Source organism: Eurypyga helias, unplaced genomic scaffold, assembly GCF_000690775.1.
Source record: "Eurypyga helias isolate BGI_N326 unplaced genomic scaffold, ASM69077v1 scaffold50072, whole genome shotgun sequence".
Lineage (NCBI taxonomy): Eukaryota > Metazoa > Chordata > Aves > Eurypygiformes > Eurypygidae > Eurypyga > Eurypyga helias.
Window position 1 is genome coordinate 858 of NW_010237528.1, and position 15,713 is coordinate 16,570.

Genomic DNA, 15,713 nt, shown 5'->3' on the forward strand with positions numbered 1-15,713 from the left:
TACTTCAGACTGTAGAGTGCATCGTGATGCAGTTATTTTTGGCTTTCTGTTGGCCAGTCCTTTCGTGGTGGTTACTAACAACGCTTAACGCAGTGGTTTGGGTTTTTAACTCGGTGATTTCTTTTCATAACCTTGCGGTACCTGCTGAGAGAGCTCGGCTCTGAGTGGGACTGGCAAGTCAAGCCCGGCTTTGTGCCTGTGACCATCAGGGTTATTTTCTCTCTATAGGTGATACTGCATTTATCTCCGCTTGTCTTTCTGTGGTTTTAGTCACATGTAAGTCATAAGATGTGACTACAACGCACTGCGGTCAGCTGCCCTGTTTTTACAGGATGTGATAGTGTTACTCGTGGTTTTCTGGGAGAGGGAGGGCAGGGAGGTCTCATAGCGCTCTTCGAGGAGGTCTGCCAAAGGTAACTGTCTCCACGGAGTTAAACTGCTCTAAAGGAGGTAAAACTCCTTCCAAAGGTACAAAGAAGCCCTTGGCTTGGCCAGTCAGCTCCCTAACACTTCAGTTCCTGGATGCAAACTGTTGCTTCTGACACTTTACGGATGATGGACAAAACAGTGTTTTCTTCCTTGCTCCCGTTCAATACTGAATCCAAAAGGGTGACAGATTCAGACTTTTCCTGAGAACGTTTTAAGGAAGTGTCACACCATTACACACCGCTCCCTAGGTTTTAGGGCAAACTTGAAGACAAGTGACAGCCCAGTCTATTTTGTCTCCTTTTTATTTTCACTTTTATACAAAAAAAAAAAAAAAAGAGTCTGACATGTCACATCAATGAGAACAAGCTGCGGTGTGCACGCTTACAACAACAATCATATAAGGATTTAAAATATATTGTTTGCAATAGCAACGTTACTTTGCTTTTTCCTTCTTAAATATCACCAACGCCGAATTGCTGAGCTTGAAATTCTTGAAAGTCCTCTGGGATGGTGTCTGAAAACAGGAAAATACATGGAAGTTTAGTCCGTTCTGACAAAATCAAGGAGCGCTTAGATTAATTACCCGCCTGCTCTTCTTTTTAGGTCACATGCCTTCTCTGCTGTTAGCATATTAACAAACGGGGAACGCTTTCCGTTTTAGCTGCGCACCACCGAAGGGCACAGAGAGGCCGACAAGACCGCGAGTGCTACCGTGCCAGCCCAGAACGGAGTACTGTCAGTCCCTCAATTACATTGCCACCCAAAAACTTTGTGGCTCCCCCTTCTACACTTTTATTAATAAATGCTGACCAGAAGGGCAGAAAAGTGGTTGCCCTGCTCCGCACCCCAGATGTGTTTGCAGCATCGGCGTCTCTATTTCTCCTGTATCCCAGCTCAACTTCCCTGTGGCAGTTTCCCACGCCACAGGAAGGGACAGAAACATTAACCAAAGGACCAGCAGCGATCGGTACTAAAACACGAAATTGGCTGAGGGAGCTGGAGGTGGGTCAGTGTTGTAGGAGTCACCACGGTTCTTGTAGGGTTGCATGGGAGTGTGCCTTTGCCAGGTCCCAGAACGTGTTGTCCGGAGAGACGCAGGGCTAACCGTAGGGCTAAAGCTGCAGCCAAAGCTGCAGCCACCACGATGAAGCTCATCTGCGTGACCTCAACCTTACTCTGATTATTTCCACCCTGAGGCAGGACAAGTAACTCCAAACCCAAAAAAATGAAGGAACTGTATAAATACAGACAGTACACAGAAAAAAAAAAATGGGTAAGTCCTGTGCTTCCTGTTGATCACTTTTTCTGAGGCTTGACTTTGTGTTTTCTGCAGATGTAGGAACAGGGATGAAAGGAGGGATACGTGGGGAATCCCGATCCTCCTTTGGGTGGGTTTCACTGACCTACCACAGCGCCTGCAGCAAAGCCACTGCCTGCTCACTGCCAGGAAATTATCTACAGCTTCAGCGGCAGCTTTGAAACACACTTTCTGGGAAAAAACCACTTACCATTTGAGACTCGATTTATTAAGTAATCTGTGTCTAGAAGTTCCCCTGTTTAACCGTGACCTCCAAGCGCCAGCCTGTACCGAGAATCCGTCACTAGATCACGCCGCAGAGCCAGGGTCTGGCCATGCAGCGGCTGAGCCCATGGCAGACTGGGCTGGGCTTTTCAAATCCACAGAAAGCAGACAGGGAAACTATTCCAGCCTGGTGGGTAACTTACTTTCCCCAGGCTGCCCTGGTCACGTAGGGGCTGAGACTGAGGGGGTGCAGCCCCTCCAAGCCCACCTCAAGCTAGCTGAGTACCCTGACATGATCAGCTTCTCAGTGAGAGACCAAGGTTTGAGTTGCTCCATACAGTGGGAGATCAGGGCCAAGCTGTGAGGCTCCTGCCCGGAGAGGGGCGAGCCAGCACGCTCCCATAGCCTGAGATGGATTCTTCCGTGGGAGGAAGGGCATCTTACAATTTTGTCCTCTCACGGACAGGGGCAACCAGCAAGTACACGAGCGACACTGATGCGTGGTGGCTGATGCCAACAGCTGTCCACATTCATTTCCCTGGTAGTCAGAGCTCCAGGCATCCTACGTCTACGATGGCCTTGGTACGTTGCGCGTGTACAGCGCTCACGCTTGGCCGGTTTTAAATAACGTCCCTAATTCTCCGATGACAGCTATACTACTTGGTTGGCACAATCTGCGCAGCAGAGTGGCTGCTCTGGGAGGAGCAGGAGGTGTTAGTTCCTGTCTGGCTGGGCTGCAGCGTGCTGCTGGTGTCAGGGGAGGCGTTTCACAGCTGCAAGTAGCTTGTAAACGAAAAGCAATGGAAAGGGGTGCAAAATGGCTTAATCCAACAGCCACGCTACTGGTGTTTTGTGGTCACTTGCTAGCTGTTAACGAAAATGACGGAAGCACAACATTACCATTGCAGCGGTATTTCAGGTTGGACCAAATAATGTTTTCCTGAGAGAAGCAGAAAACTCCGAGCCGTCCTCCACGCATCGTGGTGTCTATAGTTACACCAGAGTCTGCCACCAGGTCAGAGCCTTCATAAAACCTTGCCCTTAATGAAAGCGAACAGAAGCTCTGTTAGGTCTTTTCCAAGGCTGCAACATTCATAAGGCTGGGGACACAAACATGCCTTGGACGTTCTCCCGTCTAGCCCAGGGGAGCAAAAGCAGTTATGAGAGCTCCCCTGAAGGCTGGGACAGCTCTGCCATGGTGCTGCACACTGGCAGGAACGGGGCAGGGAGGGTGTTGCAGTGGTGGTTGGTTGGTTTGGTTTTGGTTTTTTTTACACATCCTGCAGAAGCCTTGGAATGTTTTTTCCTGTAGTCAGTCAGGCTGCCAGCTTTAACTCTCATCAAATTTACACAGTCGATAGTTGCAGGAGAAAGGGAGAACCAGGTTAGCTCAGTGGAAGAAGGCCAGGTGGATATTGTCTCACACAGTTCAAAGCTAAACTTCCCTTGGTTTAAATAGGCAAAGTTTCAAACAGACCATTTGGAATCTTAAACTTCACTGGGAGGTTTCTTTAAAAATGTGCATATGATTAATTCCAGGAACAGTTTTGGTGATCTGGCATCTTCCTGTTAGAAAACGTACCAGCAAATTCCCAAATAGCTGTGGGAACAGCTGCGCCCCGCCAGCTCCACAGCTTCCGCCTCGTACCGAGGGCTGGAGCGGGAGGACGCTGGAGCCAGCTGAGCTGCTGCAGCACTGTCTGCCCCAGGTCCGGCCTCCGGGGCCCTGGGTACATGACGCGGAGGATGATGCGCCTGGGGAGCCCTGTTCTAGATGAGGACGCTGCTGGGCCGACATGCAGGAAAACAAGTGGTGAAGGGAAAGCTCCTGTGTCTTTTCATAGAACAGGAAGAAAACCACCCCAATTCCTGTTATGTTCCTGAGTTTATTTCCTGATCCACTGAGGCAGTTCAAAAGCATCTGTACATTGAACAGAACTCGTCTTTCACGTTTCCATGGGAGAGGTTGGCTCGAGTGAATTTTTCCTAGGCTTCCTTGAAGCCTCAGAACACCTGTGCTAGACACTCTCTGGCCCGTGGCATCTATCCCAAACAGCCCACAGCCAGCTGCGGACAGAGAGCTGGCAGAGGTCTGCTCGAGGCCTGCCTTGCCTTTGGTTTTTGCAGGATTTTGTGACACCGGCTTTGCCACCTTTCCCCGTTGCAGGGGCAGGGATGTGGCTGGCTAGAGAGGCTGCAGCCATGGGCTGAGGTTGGCTTGTGAAGCAGTTTCACAAAAGAGCTTGGTCTAAACAGAAGCTGCCACCCAAGGTCTGTTCGCTACTGCCCTGCGGTTGGGACACGGTAATCGACAGTATAACCGTTCTTAATCCTTTTTAGCATGAAGGCAAACATGCTCATTCCAATCCCTGTGAAGATGGCGCTCTGCACCAGGGAAGTGGAATAATTATACCATCAAGTTGCTGCATCTCAGCTGCAGGGTGGTGATTTTTGAAAGAACAACTGACCTACCCGTATTCCTGCTCTATGATAAGGTCACAGAACCTGAGCTGATGATGCCAGAGCAGTGGGAGGTTTTGCATTTTAACATCAGCTGTGGTCTCCAAGTGTAATTCTTGCTGATCTAGATGTTGCAGGGTGAAACGTTTCCTCACAAATGGTGATTTTTTTTCTTTTAATAGCAAAATAAGAATGGATAACATGCATTACATAGCGTTGACAAATTTTCTGAATATATGCTATGCAATCTCCCATCTATCATGTCAGGATAGTTACTGATCTTAGCTAGGATCGCAACCGTTAAGTGGACAACTTTTGTTAATTCTGTTATCCCAGGATATGTAAATGAACGATCACAATTCCAAAAACATTATTCTAAAAGATCAAACTTAAGAAATTTCAGAATGCATTGTTTTTCAGGTCAGTGGCCAGCACTACCTTGGAGAACAAGGTATTGAGACCAGAACGGGGCTTATTAGGGTAGGGCACAGTTACAACAGCCGGGTGGTAGAAAATTTCAGTTACAGACAGACTTAGCTTGGAATTGTCTTTCCTAGGAAAAGAACTGCAGGCTGAATTTCAGAGTCTAACCTGTTACAAGGTTTCACCAGTGTAAAACCCAGACATACTGTAAATTCTCAGATTACCATCTGAATTAGCTGTTGAGAAACCACAGTTAAGTCGGACACTGTACTCACCTTATCTGTCCTTGCCTCTCTTACCTGATATAACCGATCTGGGGCCTGTGCTGCAAGAACCAGCGATAGGAGACTTTGTCTTTCCACCCTACATTCCGAGGGTCCTTCCACAGCAGCCTGACCTGATCACTGGTGTCCCCCGTGTGCCAGAGGGAGTTGCGGAGGTGCTCGCCAGGACCTGTCTTGGATTTCACAGCCTGCAGAAATACAATTTTCCAACGCTGACCACAGAGAAATGTCACTTTCAGCAGCCCTAAGTGTTTTTTTGCAGCAGGGAGTGGGTCAGAAGAAGTACCCTTCCTCCTGCTCATCATCCCTAACTTCTCTTGCTTAACCGTAGCCGGCATGGAAAGGCAGCTGGATACCTGGACCGAGGAGAAGGAAGCAATCTGGCCAATCACTGCCAGAGCACAGTGCGAGCAGAGACTAAACACTCCCCACAATGAGCAGAGGCAAGACCAGAGATGAAGTTCCTCACAGAACGTGCTACTTGAAAGGGCTGCGGCAGGGAGAGAACGTCGGTCAGGCAGCACAGTCACAATGGCTTGGACAGTGCACGGCGTGGCGGCACGGCCAGCGCTTGGCAGGGTGCTGTGGTGACCCGTGTTCCCAGCCAGGAGCCACAACCAGTACCTTTAGCTGAATGCCGGGCTCTGCAACAGCTCTGAAGGGAGTCGCTTGCCAGTACGTCTGCTCAGTCTGTTTCCACATCACCACGTAAAAGCTAGAGCTGTCTTGATAACCAAAAATAAAGCCAGCGTAGTCGTCATCTGTCACCGTGTTCACGTGAAAAGTGCCCTCAAAGTCAACGCCGTTAAACGCTGTGTAACCTGAGGATACATGCAGGTTAAAAACAAGTCTGCAGAAAACACTTTCACATGCTGAAGGTTTTCTGCTGGAAAACTCCCGTCTCAGAAGAGGGTACGTACCGACAGCCAGGCCAGGATCACTGTTCATGGTCTGCACAATTTCCATGCCCTGCAAGAGTAAATTCAGGGTGTTTAGCATGCGTGACGAGCTGGGGTGGCTGAGCCTAGCAGCCTCCTGTGGCCTCCCTTTAGCACCCCTCTCCACCCATCTCCTCCATTTGCTCATGTCTATAACACTTGCAGCTCTCAATTAAAGTGAGAACTATAATCAAACACTAGTGTTTCAGCTGCTTGTGTGCCCTAAGTCAGGACGGATTTTCCTTTTCCCGTTGCAGAATTGGTCATACGAGTACTCTGATATTTCTTTACCCTACCCCAACCTTCTTCTGGAAATCACTGAACGTGGACGGAAGTGGAGATGGGACTGGAGAGGGGGTTGGAGCAGAGCTGTGGGAAAGCTCTTCCTAGGCTTAGCTCATACAGTTCCGTCACAGAGTTCAGGATTATACTGACTGCCAGGACTGGAAGGTGTGTCCACCTCAGCTGGCTTGGAAGAGACTTTGGCAAGGGGAACAAATTGCAGATTTCTCGTGACTGAGAACACATCAGACTCCTGAAGGACAAAATTTGTTAGTGCAGTTGTTGGACTCCATCTAGGAGTTAATGCTCTGCTATACAACAGGTCAGACTTTCAAATCCTGGGAAGGATTCATGAAACTGCTACCAAAATACATTAATAGGGTGACACAAAACTCTCATGTTTGCCTTCTTAGAAGCACTGAAATCCACCCAGACCAGCCTGCAGTTATGTTAGATTATTAGGAGAGCCAAGCTTCAAGCTACCCTACGCTAAAAGAAAGTTATTTCATTTTAATTACTGTAAAATAGTCAACCAAATACCAGCTTCCACATTTCACTTGTTCGCCAGAGGTCCAGCAATTACAGAGACAGTTTTACTGTCGTTTTCAAATGATCTTTCTCAGACAGGTAAGAAAGACTAAACGTGTTCTCACCTGGTTCAGAACCACCCAGTTGGGATCAATCTGCGCATCCCCCTCTGGGTCCAGCACCACTGTCTGATAGGCCCTGAAGTCTGTCAAGGTGATCTCTGCGTTCTCAGGGCACACATCGATCCGATCAATCACTGTATCCTGGTCAAAATCAGACTCACAGATATCCCCGACTCCATCACCTGAATGCATTGGAAAAGTGAAAGCAGATTCACGGTGCAGCCAGTAGCCAGATCTGGCTCTGCCACTGGATCAGGGTGTCTGAGGAGCAGGTGGAGTCTCAGCCCTGATGGCCGCAGTGCCCAGCGAGGGGACCTGAGGACCTCTGCCTTGGCCAAAGGGCCCCTGCGTGCTGGGGCCTTTGCTGGGATGAGTGCATGCACCCGTGGTGACTGTCAGGTCCCGGTGTGGTATGTAGTGTTGGGGGAAGGATGTCGTGCCTAAGCACTGAAACGACTCCTGAGGGCCCATCTTACCATTATCATCTTCCTGCCCTGGATTGGGGACCAGCCTGCAGTTGTCAGGGCCTGGGGGCAAGAGGTCAGACATCGTCCTCATCACACTCATCACCCAATCCATCCTTATCCGTGTCCAGCTGGGAGCTGTTAATGATGGTGGGGCAATTGTCTGTGCTGTCCTGGTGCCCATCGCCATCACTACGAGCACAGAGACAAAAAGAAATGGCATGCCAGCATCAGTTCTGCCTCTGCAGGGGAACAGCAGGAGTATCTGGGCCGTTAAGGCACCGGAGGCATCCCTGGAGCTGGAAACAGACATCACAACCTGGCGTTGCTCCGGTGGCTGAACAGCGAGGAGACAAGGAACAGGGAAGGTGGCAGGGAGATGAAGGCTAAGCCTGGAGCTATAAAAATACTCAGACAAGGAAAAGAAAACACTGCCTTGCATGGATTGGGGAAGAGATACCAGAGCGCAAGATCCCAAATGACATCCGCTCCTGAAGGGCAGGCAAGGCACATCCAGTGAGTGTCACCAGCCAAGAGGCACCCAGGAGACAGCAAGAGCTCAACAGCCAGTGTCCCTCGTCACGCATGTTGTCCGCAGGTGTGCTGGTGCTCATGAATGTGCAGGTGTGAGTGTGAATGAAAATTCATGGGAGACTCTGCACAAGCACCTGAAATGAGACTTGTTTAAAAACAAGCACCACTTCCCCTCTCCTGCGCCACGAGTCGTGTTACACTACCGTCCCGCACGGGAACTGCACAGAGAGAAAGGGAAGTCTGCAGCTCCCAAGCACCCCTCCTGCCCATGGCTGCATCGGCTGGTTGCAGTGAAGTCTCACCAGGAATGGGGACACAGACTATAGAGAAGGGTTTGGGAAGTTGTGGGGTGGCTGCATTGTTTCTCCATGCCGACAGTTAAGTGCAAAGAAACGGCCTGAAGCCAGGTGTGTTTTGCACACACACTACAAACACAGTGGTTTCTGGCGACAAGGAGGCATGTTTCCCCTTGGCGGCTTTTTGCCTAGCACAGGCAGCGCAGAAGTGGCACGCAGCCAAATCAGGGCGGTGCTGCAGCTCACAGCGGTGCATATTCCCACCTACCTCACCCGTCTTAAGGAAAGTGCGTTAGTTTTAGCTCAGAGCAACTGAGGTCTGCACAGCCTTGAGGTAAGATGCGATGAGGGCCATGCACATGTATCTGTTGCAGGGTTAACCTCAGGCAGAGCTACAGCATTTCTACTAGGAAATGCTTCACACACATTAGGTCTGTGGAAAAAAGGAAAACATGTCCTTTTCTAAAACAGGAAAAAAACAAGGCCCTATCTGCTTCAAACAGCTCCCAGCTGAGGGCCTTGGCAGCTACTGCCCCAGCACTGGGAACTGCTCCCTGCTGAGGCAGGGAAGTGGGCTCCCCACTTTCATTGTCCCAGACTGCAGCCCCCACCAGCAGCCCTGAGGTGCAAGACCTTGCAGCTTTCGGAGGCTGGTGAAATTCTGCGGCAGCACAGAATTTATCACTTCCCTTTCCTCTTACTTTAAGTGAGGAGCACAGGGGAGGACTGGCCACCCTCTAAGCTGGTTATGCCAAAGCTGCCTCCAGCCAGGCGTCAGCAGTTTGTCATGGGAGGTGCTCCCCTCAATGCTCAGGGACTGTAAAAGCCCTGGAGGAGCCTTGCCACTCCTGCTGTGCTAAAGCAAAGGGGTTTCTCTGCTAATGGTTTACACTTGATTGTAAAATTCTGTCTCTGAAACACTAGGTTCTTACGGAAGAACATACTGCCCTTAACTGTGAAGTTTCTGCTAAAGAAGAAAAGAAGGAAAAGAGGAATGAAAAATAAAGCAAATAAAAAAGAAGCAGCTTCACTAAGAAGCTCTGAGCTGTGCTCTGGGGTTTACAGCCAGAGAACTGCTCTGAAAGTCACTTCCACAGGAAGCCTGTGTGAACATGGGGCTCAATAAAGGTGAGGGGCTGTGTACCCATACTGCTCCAGGGGAGTGGGCCAACAAGACTGGTAAATCAAAACACTGTGTTTGAAACAACATCTCTTTGAGGAGTTAATGGAATTAAATCCAGGCTAGTCTGAGGGATTACAGCTCTCTGGGAATCAGTAGTATGCTTGCTCAAGAACAGCCTCTTCCACTTCCCTCCTGCTGTTCCAAGTCACAACACAGCGTACCTGTCCTGATTGGTATCGCAGGAGTCTCCAACGAGGTCATTGTCAACATCCGACTGCAAAAGGAAAAGGAGAAAGTTCCAGTGTCAGCTACTGAGAGCCTCTATTAAAATGTCAGTATTAAACCAAAACACAACCAAATCAAATACAATCAAAATAACAGCATGAAAAAACCCATTTGTTTTACAAAACATACTTTTTGTTTGCATCATCCATCTAACCAAAAAGTCAGTTTTATTAAAGGAAAGAAAGCAGTCGATAAATAAACTGGGTTAATCATGGTTGGAGCAATTCAAGCAAGATTATTCTACTACTGGAAATAAATATCCCTCATTTCTAACTAAGGTTTATTTCTTAAGCAGCTTTAAAAATCTACCACGTTCCTCTAAAGTTTCCAGCATTTTTTGTTAATCACAATGGTCTTAATTATAATTCAAAACATACAAAAAGTCTCAGTGACTTATCACCTGTGTGTAGTGAAAGTTTTGCTAAATAAGGACACCAGGATTCTGTCCTAATTACAGAAATACCAAGTGTAACTAAATCACACCACTGTGTGGAGTCTGGCATGGGACTTTGTGGGACTGGAGCATGTCCACATTTCAGAGCATGACAGTAGAAGATACTGGCAGGGCAGAGGTGCAAACAACCTCCCAAGCTATGAGAATGCACCTGGTGGCTCCTCTTTCCCATGTCAGGAGAGATTGAAACTCCATTAAGCTTTCTCAAATACCTACTCTTAAAAGGTAAATACTGTGGCTGCATGCACTGCCTCATTCTCCTGCATCTTTTTGGACCTCAGCAATCCCTCTCCCTAAATGAGGATGCCTGCCTACCTGGTTTGGGTTGCTGATTGTAGGACAGCTGTCACAGGCATCACCAACACCATCATTATCCTTGTCCTCCTGGTCCTCGTTGGGGATCCTCTGGCAATTATCCAAAAGGTTCTTAATACCTAGCAAAAAGTAGATTGGATGTTAGTTACAAATAATTCCTGTATTTGTTATAGGGCAACATAAACATCAAGAACAGCAAAGACACTGTTCCTTTTCAGCAGCTGCTTAATCTTGCAATGACATTATAAACCTGCACAGCAGATCTTTCTCATGTACGCATCCAATCACTTAACACAAGTTAGAAACACCTTGCTGAAGAACAGCTTTCAACCCTGTCACACACACACTTCATTCATCTCACACAATTCATCACAGCTTACAGGATGGGATGTTCCATCTTTGTTAGTACATTTGAAGGGTTGTGATTTTTTCACTTCTTCCAAGCCTCCTACAGCAATGAAAATCACACATTATATAGCTCTGGGGCTTCTGGGACAGGCAGCAACTGGGTATGCTGGGACATGTTTGCACCTTTAAGGAATTACTGAATGGCTAATGACCTTAACTCATACGGGAAACATGGCTTGCTTTATCTGTTACAGTGTTCAGTGCTTCCCATGGAGGCTAAAAGACATATAGAAACGAGAAGGATTCCCAACACAGGTTTCATGAGGAAAGACAGTGTGTTGCATGACACCTAGAAGCTGGTGGCACGAAATCTTCTAACACACCACATGTTCTGGGAAAGTTTCACTAGCATCAGAGAAGCTGGAAGTGAAGAATTACCAACCATCTCCATCCATGTCATCGTCACAAGCATCTCCTTTCCCATCACCATCTGTGTCCCTCTGGTCATTATTCAGGATATTGCGGCAGTTGTCACAAGCATCTCCAAAGATATCTTGGTCGCCGTTTCTCTGGTTAACATTGGGAGCCAAGACACAGTTATCCTGCAAGAGACACAGATCCAAATCCAACATAAGCCAAGCCCCTAATCTTTAATTTCTACTTCAGTTGCTTTATATAACATAGTATACAGTGGTCATTAAAAAAAATGATTACTGTAAGCAGTTTGACATTTTACGTGAATATTAGCTCTGGATCAGATTTCACTGGACACCTCTAAGCTCTGCTTGGAACCACACTGTGGGAACCCTGAACATAAGCACCCAACATCATAAGGCTTTATTTGTAACTTTGACTTCTGATTCTCATTTTGTATATGTCCACGGTAGCCTGTTTTGGTGCCTCGGCTTCCTCACATGGCCCTTCTCAAAAGCTGCAAGGCAGAGACCTTGACGGGGGTTTGTAGGCGCTCTCGGTGAAAGGCGGTTGCCCTCTTCTGGTGGAGACTCAAACCAAAGCTGACACATTTGGGAAAACAGGACTTTCTGATGCAAAAAGGCACAAGTCTCATTATTTTGTAAACGAAGCAAGACCCTTTAAGACCATCAGGACGCATATGGAGGAACCTTTGTTTCAAAGTGGTGTAAACTTTCCCATCTAGCACCCACATGACCTCATTCTCTTGTACACATGGAGGCAGAACAGAGCTTAGCAAAAATACAGAAGTTACTTGATTGGAACAATGCTGAACCTGCATATAGATTTAGAGCTGAAGGAGGATTTACCATCTTTACTTGTCGCACATGTAAAAACCAGTTGCTTTAAGCTACCAGAGTTTAGGCTTGGCCTCTGAGGCAAAACAGCCTGAGACAGACCTTTGTGACTGCTAGTCTGCCCTAGCTCCACATGCTTGTTTTGTACTCTGGACAGAGTGTTCTTGCTGTCTTCCTTGGAAGTGCATTAACAGTTCCACAGAAGAATCTTAACGTGGGCATGTGAGGATACGGGGTGCACACAAAAGAGCTTTTACAGTCTGAATTTATTCTCTGATATATTCTGCAGTAGTTACCAGCATGGAAACCTATTTTGCTTTGAGAACATGGCTCAAAGCTTTTTCAAATCATTGGTGAAACACCCATTAAATTACGTGGGTTTTGGAGCCCTGTGTGATGTCAGGTCAACCTGCTCGTTAAAAAGACACTAATGCAAGTAATGTTCCTGAAGGCTATGCTGTGGGGGAGCATGACAGGAGGACACAAGTTCTGTATAAAAAAACTCTAGAATTCAATGTTAAAATGTAATAAAGGAGGAAACACCAGTGGGATTTAAGGCTGGGGGAGACTGCCTGAGTTTTTTAGGTCTTATAATAGCCAGCATTATATAAAAGAGAAAGACAGGATTTAGACAGCTGCTGACAGTATTGGGTATGGGATAATCTCTGGCGTAGAGTAATGAGACAGATTCCAAGTATCACTGCCTGTTGCAGTAATGTGAAATCCTTCTGTTTGCACAGACCCCTGCACCCTGATCTGTACACAGCACCTGCTCATTGGGAATGCCATCTCCATCTGCATCATCATCACAGGCATCTCCAATCCCATCACCATCGGCATCTTCCTGTCCAGAGTTTGGGACAAATCTGCAATTGTCCTGGACAAAAAATGAGACATGTCTGGTGTTCTATTGGTAAACTGGATTCCTTCATAATCTGAATGACTCTGAGTAGTGTTTTAATTAATCGATTAATTGAATTAAATACAGTGTATCCAGAGGAATTTAATAACTTGAAAAAAGATTAATGCATCTAGTTATGTTTCTTAATCCTATAATAACTCAAAGCATGAAGGGCTGAAGAGGAACAGTGGAAGAAAGAATTTCTGTCTGCAAGAATTGGGCTTGTTCAGCCTGGAGAAGAGGAGGCTCCGAGGAGACCTCACTGCAGCCTTCCAGTATCTGAAGGGGGCCTACAAGGGTGCTGGGAGAGAACTTTTTACAAGAGCCTGTAGTGACAGGACAAGGGGTAACGGGTACAAATTGAAAACAGGGAGGTTTAGATTAGATATCAGGAAGAAATTCTTCACAGAGAGGGTGGTGAGGCACTGGAAGAGGTTGCCCAGAGATGTTGTGGATGCCCCATCCCTGGATGTCTTCAAGGCCAGACTGGATGTGGCTTTGAGAAACCTGGTCTAGTGCAAGGTGTCCCTGCCCATGGCAGGGGAGTTGGAACTAGATGATCTTTAAGGTCCCTTCCAACCCTAACCATTCTATGATTCTATGTTTCTGTGATTCTTACCTTTCTGCAGTTTTCAGCAGAGCATGAGAGTTCTTCATTAGGGTAGCCATCAATGTCAACGTCTTTTCCACAAATATAACCATCACCAGCCCATCCAATGCCACACTATCAATAAAACACCATGGCAGTACTACCAACAGGTTAATGAGTCACTGTAGTAATCTTCAAGAGGGAAATGCCACATCAGTCTTGAAAACACTAACATACAGAAGGCCTGGACAGACACCGAAGTACAATGAAGTACACGTAGGCATCTCTCCATGTGGAAAGCAGAAAAGAGGAAAGACAAAAGAGGAAAGACAGCTAGAAAGAGGTAAGACATAGAACGTGTGCCTGCAACACCTAATGATTTAGTGGGAGGTATAGATTTCTCTTAGACACTGGTCAGGAATCCATTTTGGTTCCATACCTGCAGGTGGAGAAAAGTAAGAGTGGACCTAGGCAGAATATGCACCTGGCATCTCAGCCAGGGCCCCATGGTTAGATGGGACGACTGTGTTTTGTTCAGTATCTCAAGAACACATCTGCCACTGGGGAAGGTTTTAAGAAAAAACTGCACTGACAGTTATTAAGTTTGCATCAGCAAAGCAAGCGCATCTGCACACAAGTTTCTCCCAGACAGCTAAGTTGGTACTGTTTCAAACCAAATGCTTAATTTGTATTGTAATTGAAGATACATGCATAGAGCTGCATGTCAAACCCTGGCATCCCCTTAAAATGAGGATTTGCCTAACACAAGTATCTAGGCATTTTCCTATTGCAGCATGGACTTAAAATATCCTGCATTATTCTTCTTTGAAACAGATGTATTTAAAAATGAGACCAAAGCAAATACCAGCAAAAGCACGTACTGTATCCAAATTAGGACACAGGATTAGTCTCTTGCTTCCCCTTGCAAGCTGGAAAAACTGAGTAATATGCTTCAGTTAGACTCTTATAAGGAAAGTTTGTATGCCTCTTGGTGCTTCTCTGCTCCCATGGCTGGAAAGCACTGTACAGCCTACCTGTGACTAGAATCTGTGGTCTCGCTTGGAAAAATACCATCTCTATCAGCAGGCAAACACAGGCATGTTGGGTATGCGAGAGGGTCCCTACTCAGCTATGTAGCTGAGCACCAGGAGAGGAATTTGTCTTGTGCTGTCTTCTGTAAAGTGACATTTGACAGCCCTTTCTGAGGAGACTATAGAAAGCCTATAAAAGCCACTCTCAGAAGACCTAATCACACAGATGCAGTAAATAAGGTACATGAGTATGGCTGCCTTACAGACATGCTGCAAGAAGAAAACAATTGCAGGATGGGCTCAGCCCAGTTATTTTCATAGGTGGTCTGAGCCAATGTGCCACAACCTGGCTACAGCACCCAGCTGTATATAATGACCACAAAGACTTTCCCAGTTCCAGCCCAAAAAAGGTTATTTTTCACTGTACAAATGCATGAATTTATGAACTCACAATACATGTCACCTCTCCTCTCCTTTCCTCAATGCATCGGGCATGGACACTGCAGGGGTTGAGGGCTCGATTTCTGCAGCTCCTCTCAGCCTGGCATCCCCTGGCTTGGTCTCCTATATATCCTGGTTTGCACTGCCCACAGCGGTAAGACCCCTGTAAGAACAAAAAGTTAGCAGCCAGCCTTTTAACAGGACTTTTTCTTTTAAAGCAAGCATGTGAGCAAGATTCATGTCACACTGCTTATGCCTTGCAGGTGTAGTTTTTCATCCACTGAGGCCTCTTGCACTGCAAACAAACTTTATCTCTACATGAAATTCAGGTTTGGCTCCCACCGTTCACACTGGAAAACTTGTTTAGACCACCTGTTTAGACCAGCCTTTTGTTAAGTCACACAGCAGCAAAAGCTTCTTCATGATGCCTTATCCCTGCCAGCATCACTCTGAGCTGCTTCCAGGTGGCCAAAACTTTGTATAAAATTCTAAGCAGCCCCTGCTTAATCAGATTGGATGCTTTTCTTTCAGTGTAAACTAGACCCATCAGTTTATCTAAGCTCAACTGGCCACAACTTTTAATCTCGGAGAGACAAGAAAGTTCATCATCTCTTTGACCCTTCTTTTCTTTTTTTTTTTTTAACTTAAAAGTTTTTAAGCCAATTTGAGCTAA

At 46.9% G+C, this 15,713-nt stretch overlaps 1 protein-coding gene across 1 annotated transcript; it reads right to left on the reverse strand.

Annotated features, from left to right (window-relative positions):
• Positions 1-717: 717 nt before the first annotated feature.
• LOC104506503 (thrombospondin-4-like) lies at positions 718-15,203 on the reverse strand (the record flags this gene model as incomplete). The annotated part of the gene is given in 14 exon segments (XM_010147477.1): positions 718-943; positions 2,852-2,991; positions 5,134-5,306; positions 5,743-5,939; positions 6,039-6,087; positions 6,992-7,170; positions 7,465-7,535; positions 7,537-7,644; positions 9,627-9,679; positions 10,460-10,578; positions 11,250-11,409; positions 12,848-12,955; positions 13,599-13,703; positions 15,051-15,203. Coding segments are annotated over 14 exon segments (1,677 nt in total), but the record flags the coding sequence as incomplete, so codon positions are not given.
• Positions 15,204-15,713: the final 510 nt, after the last annotated feature.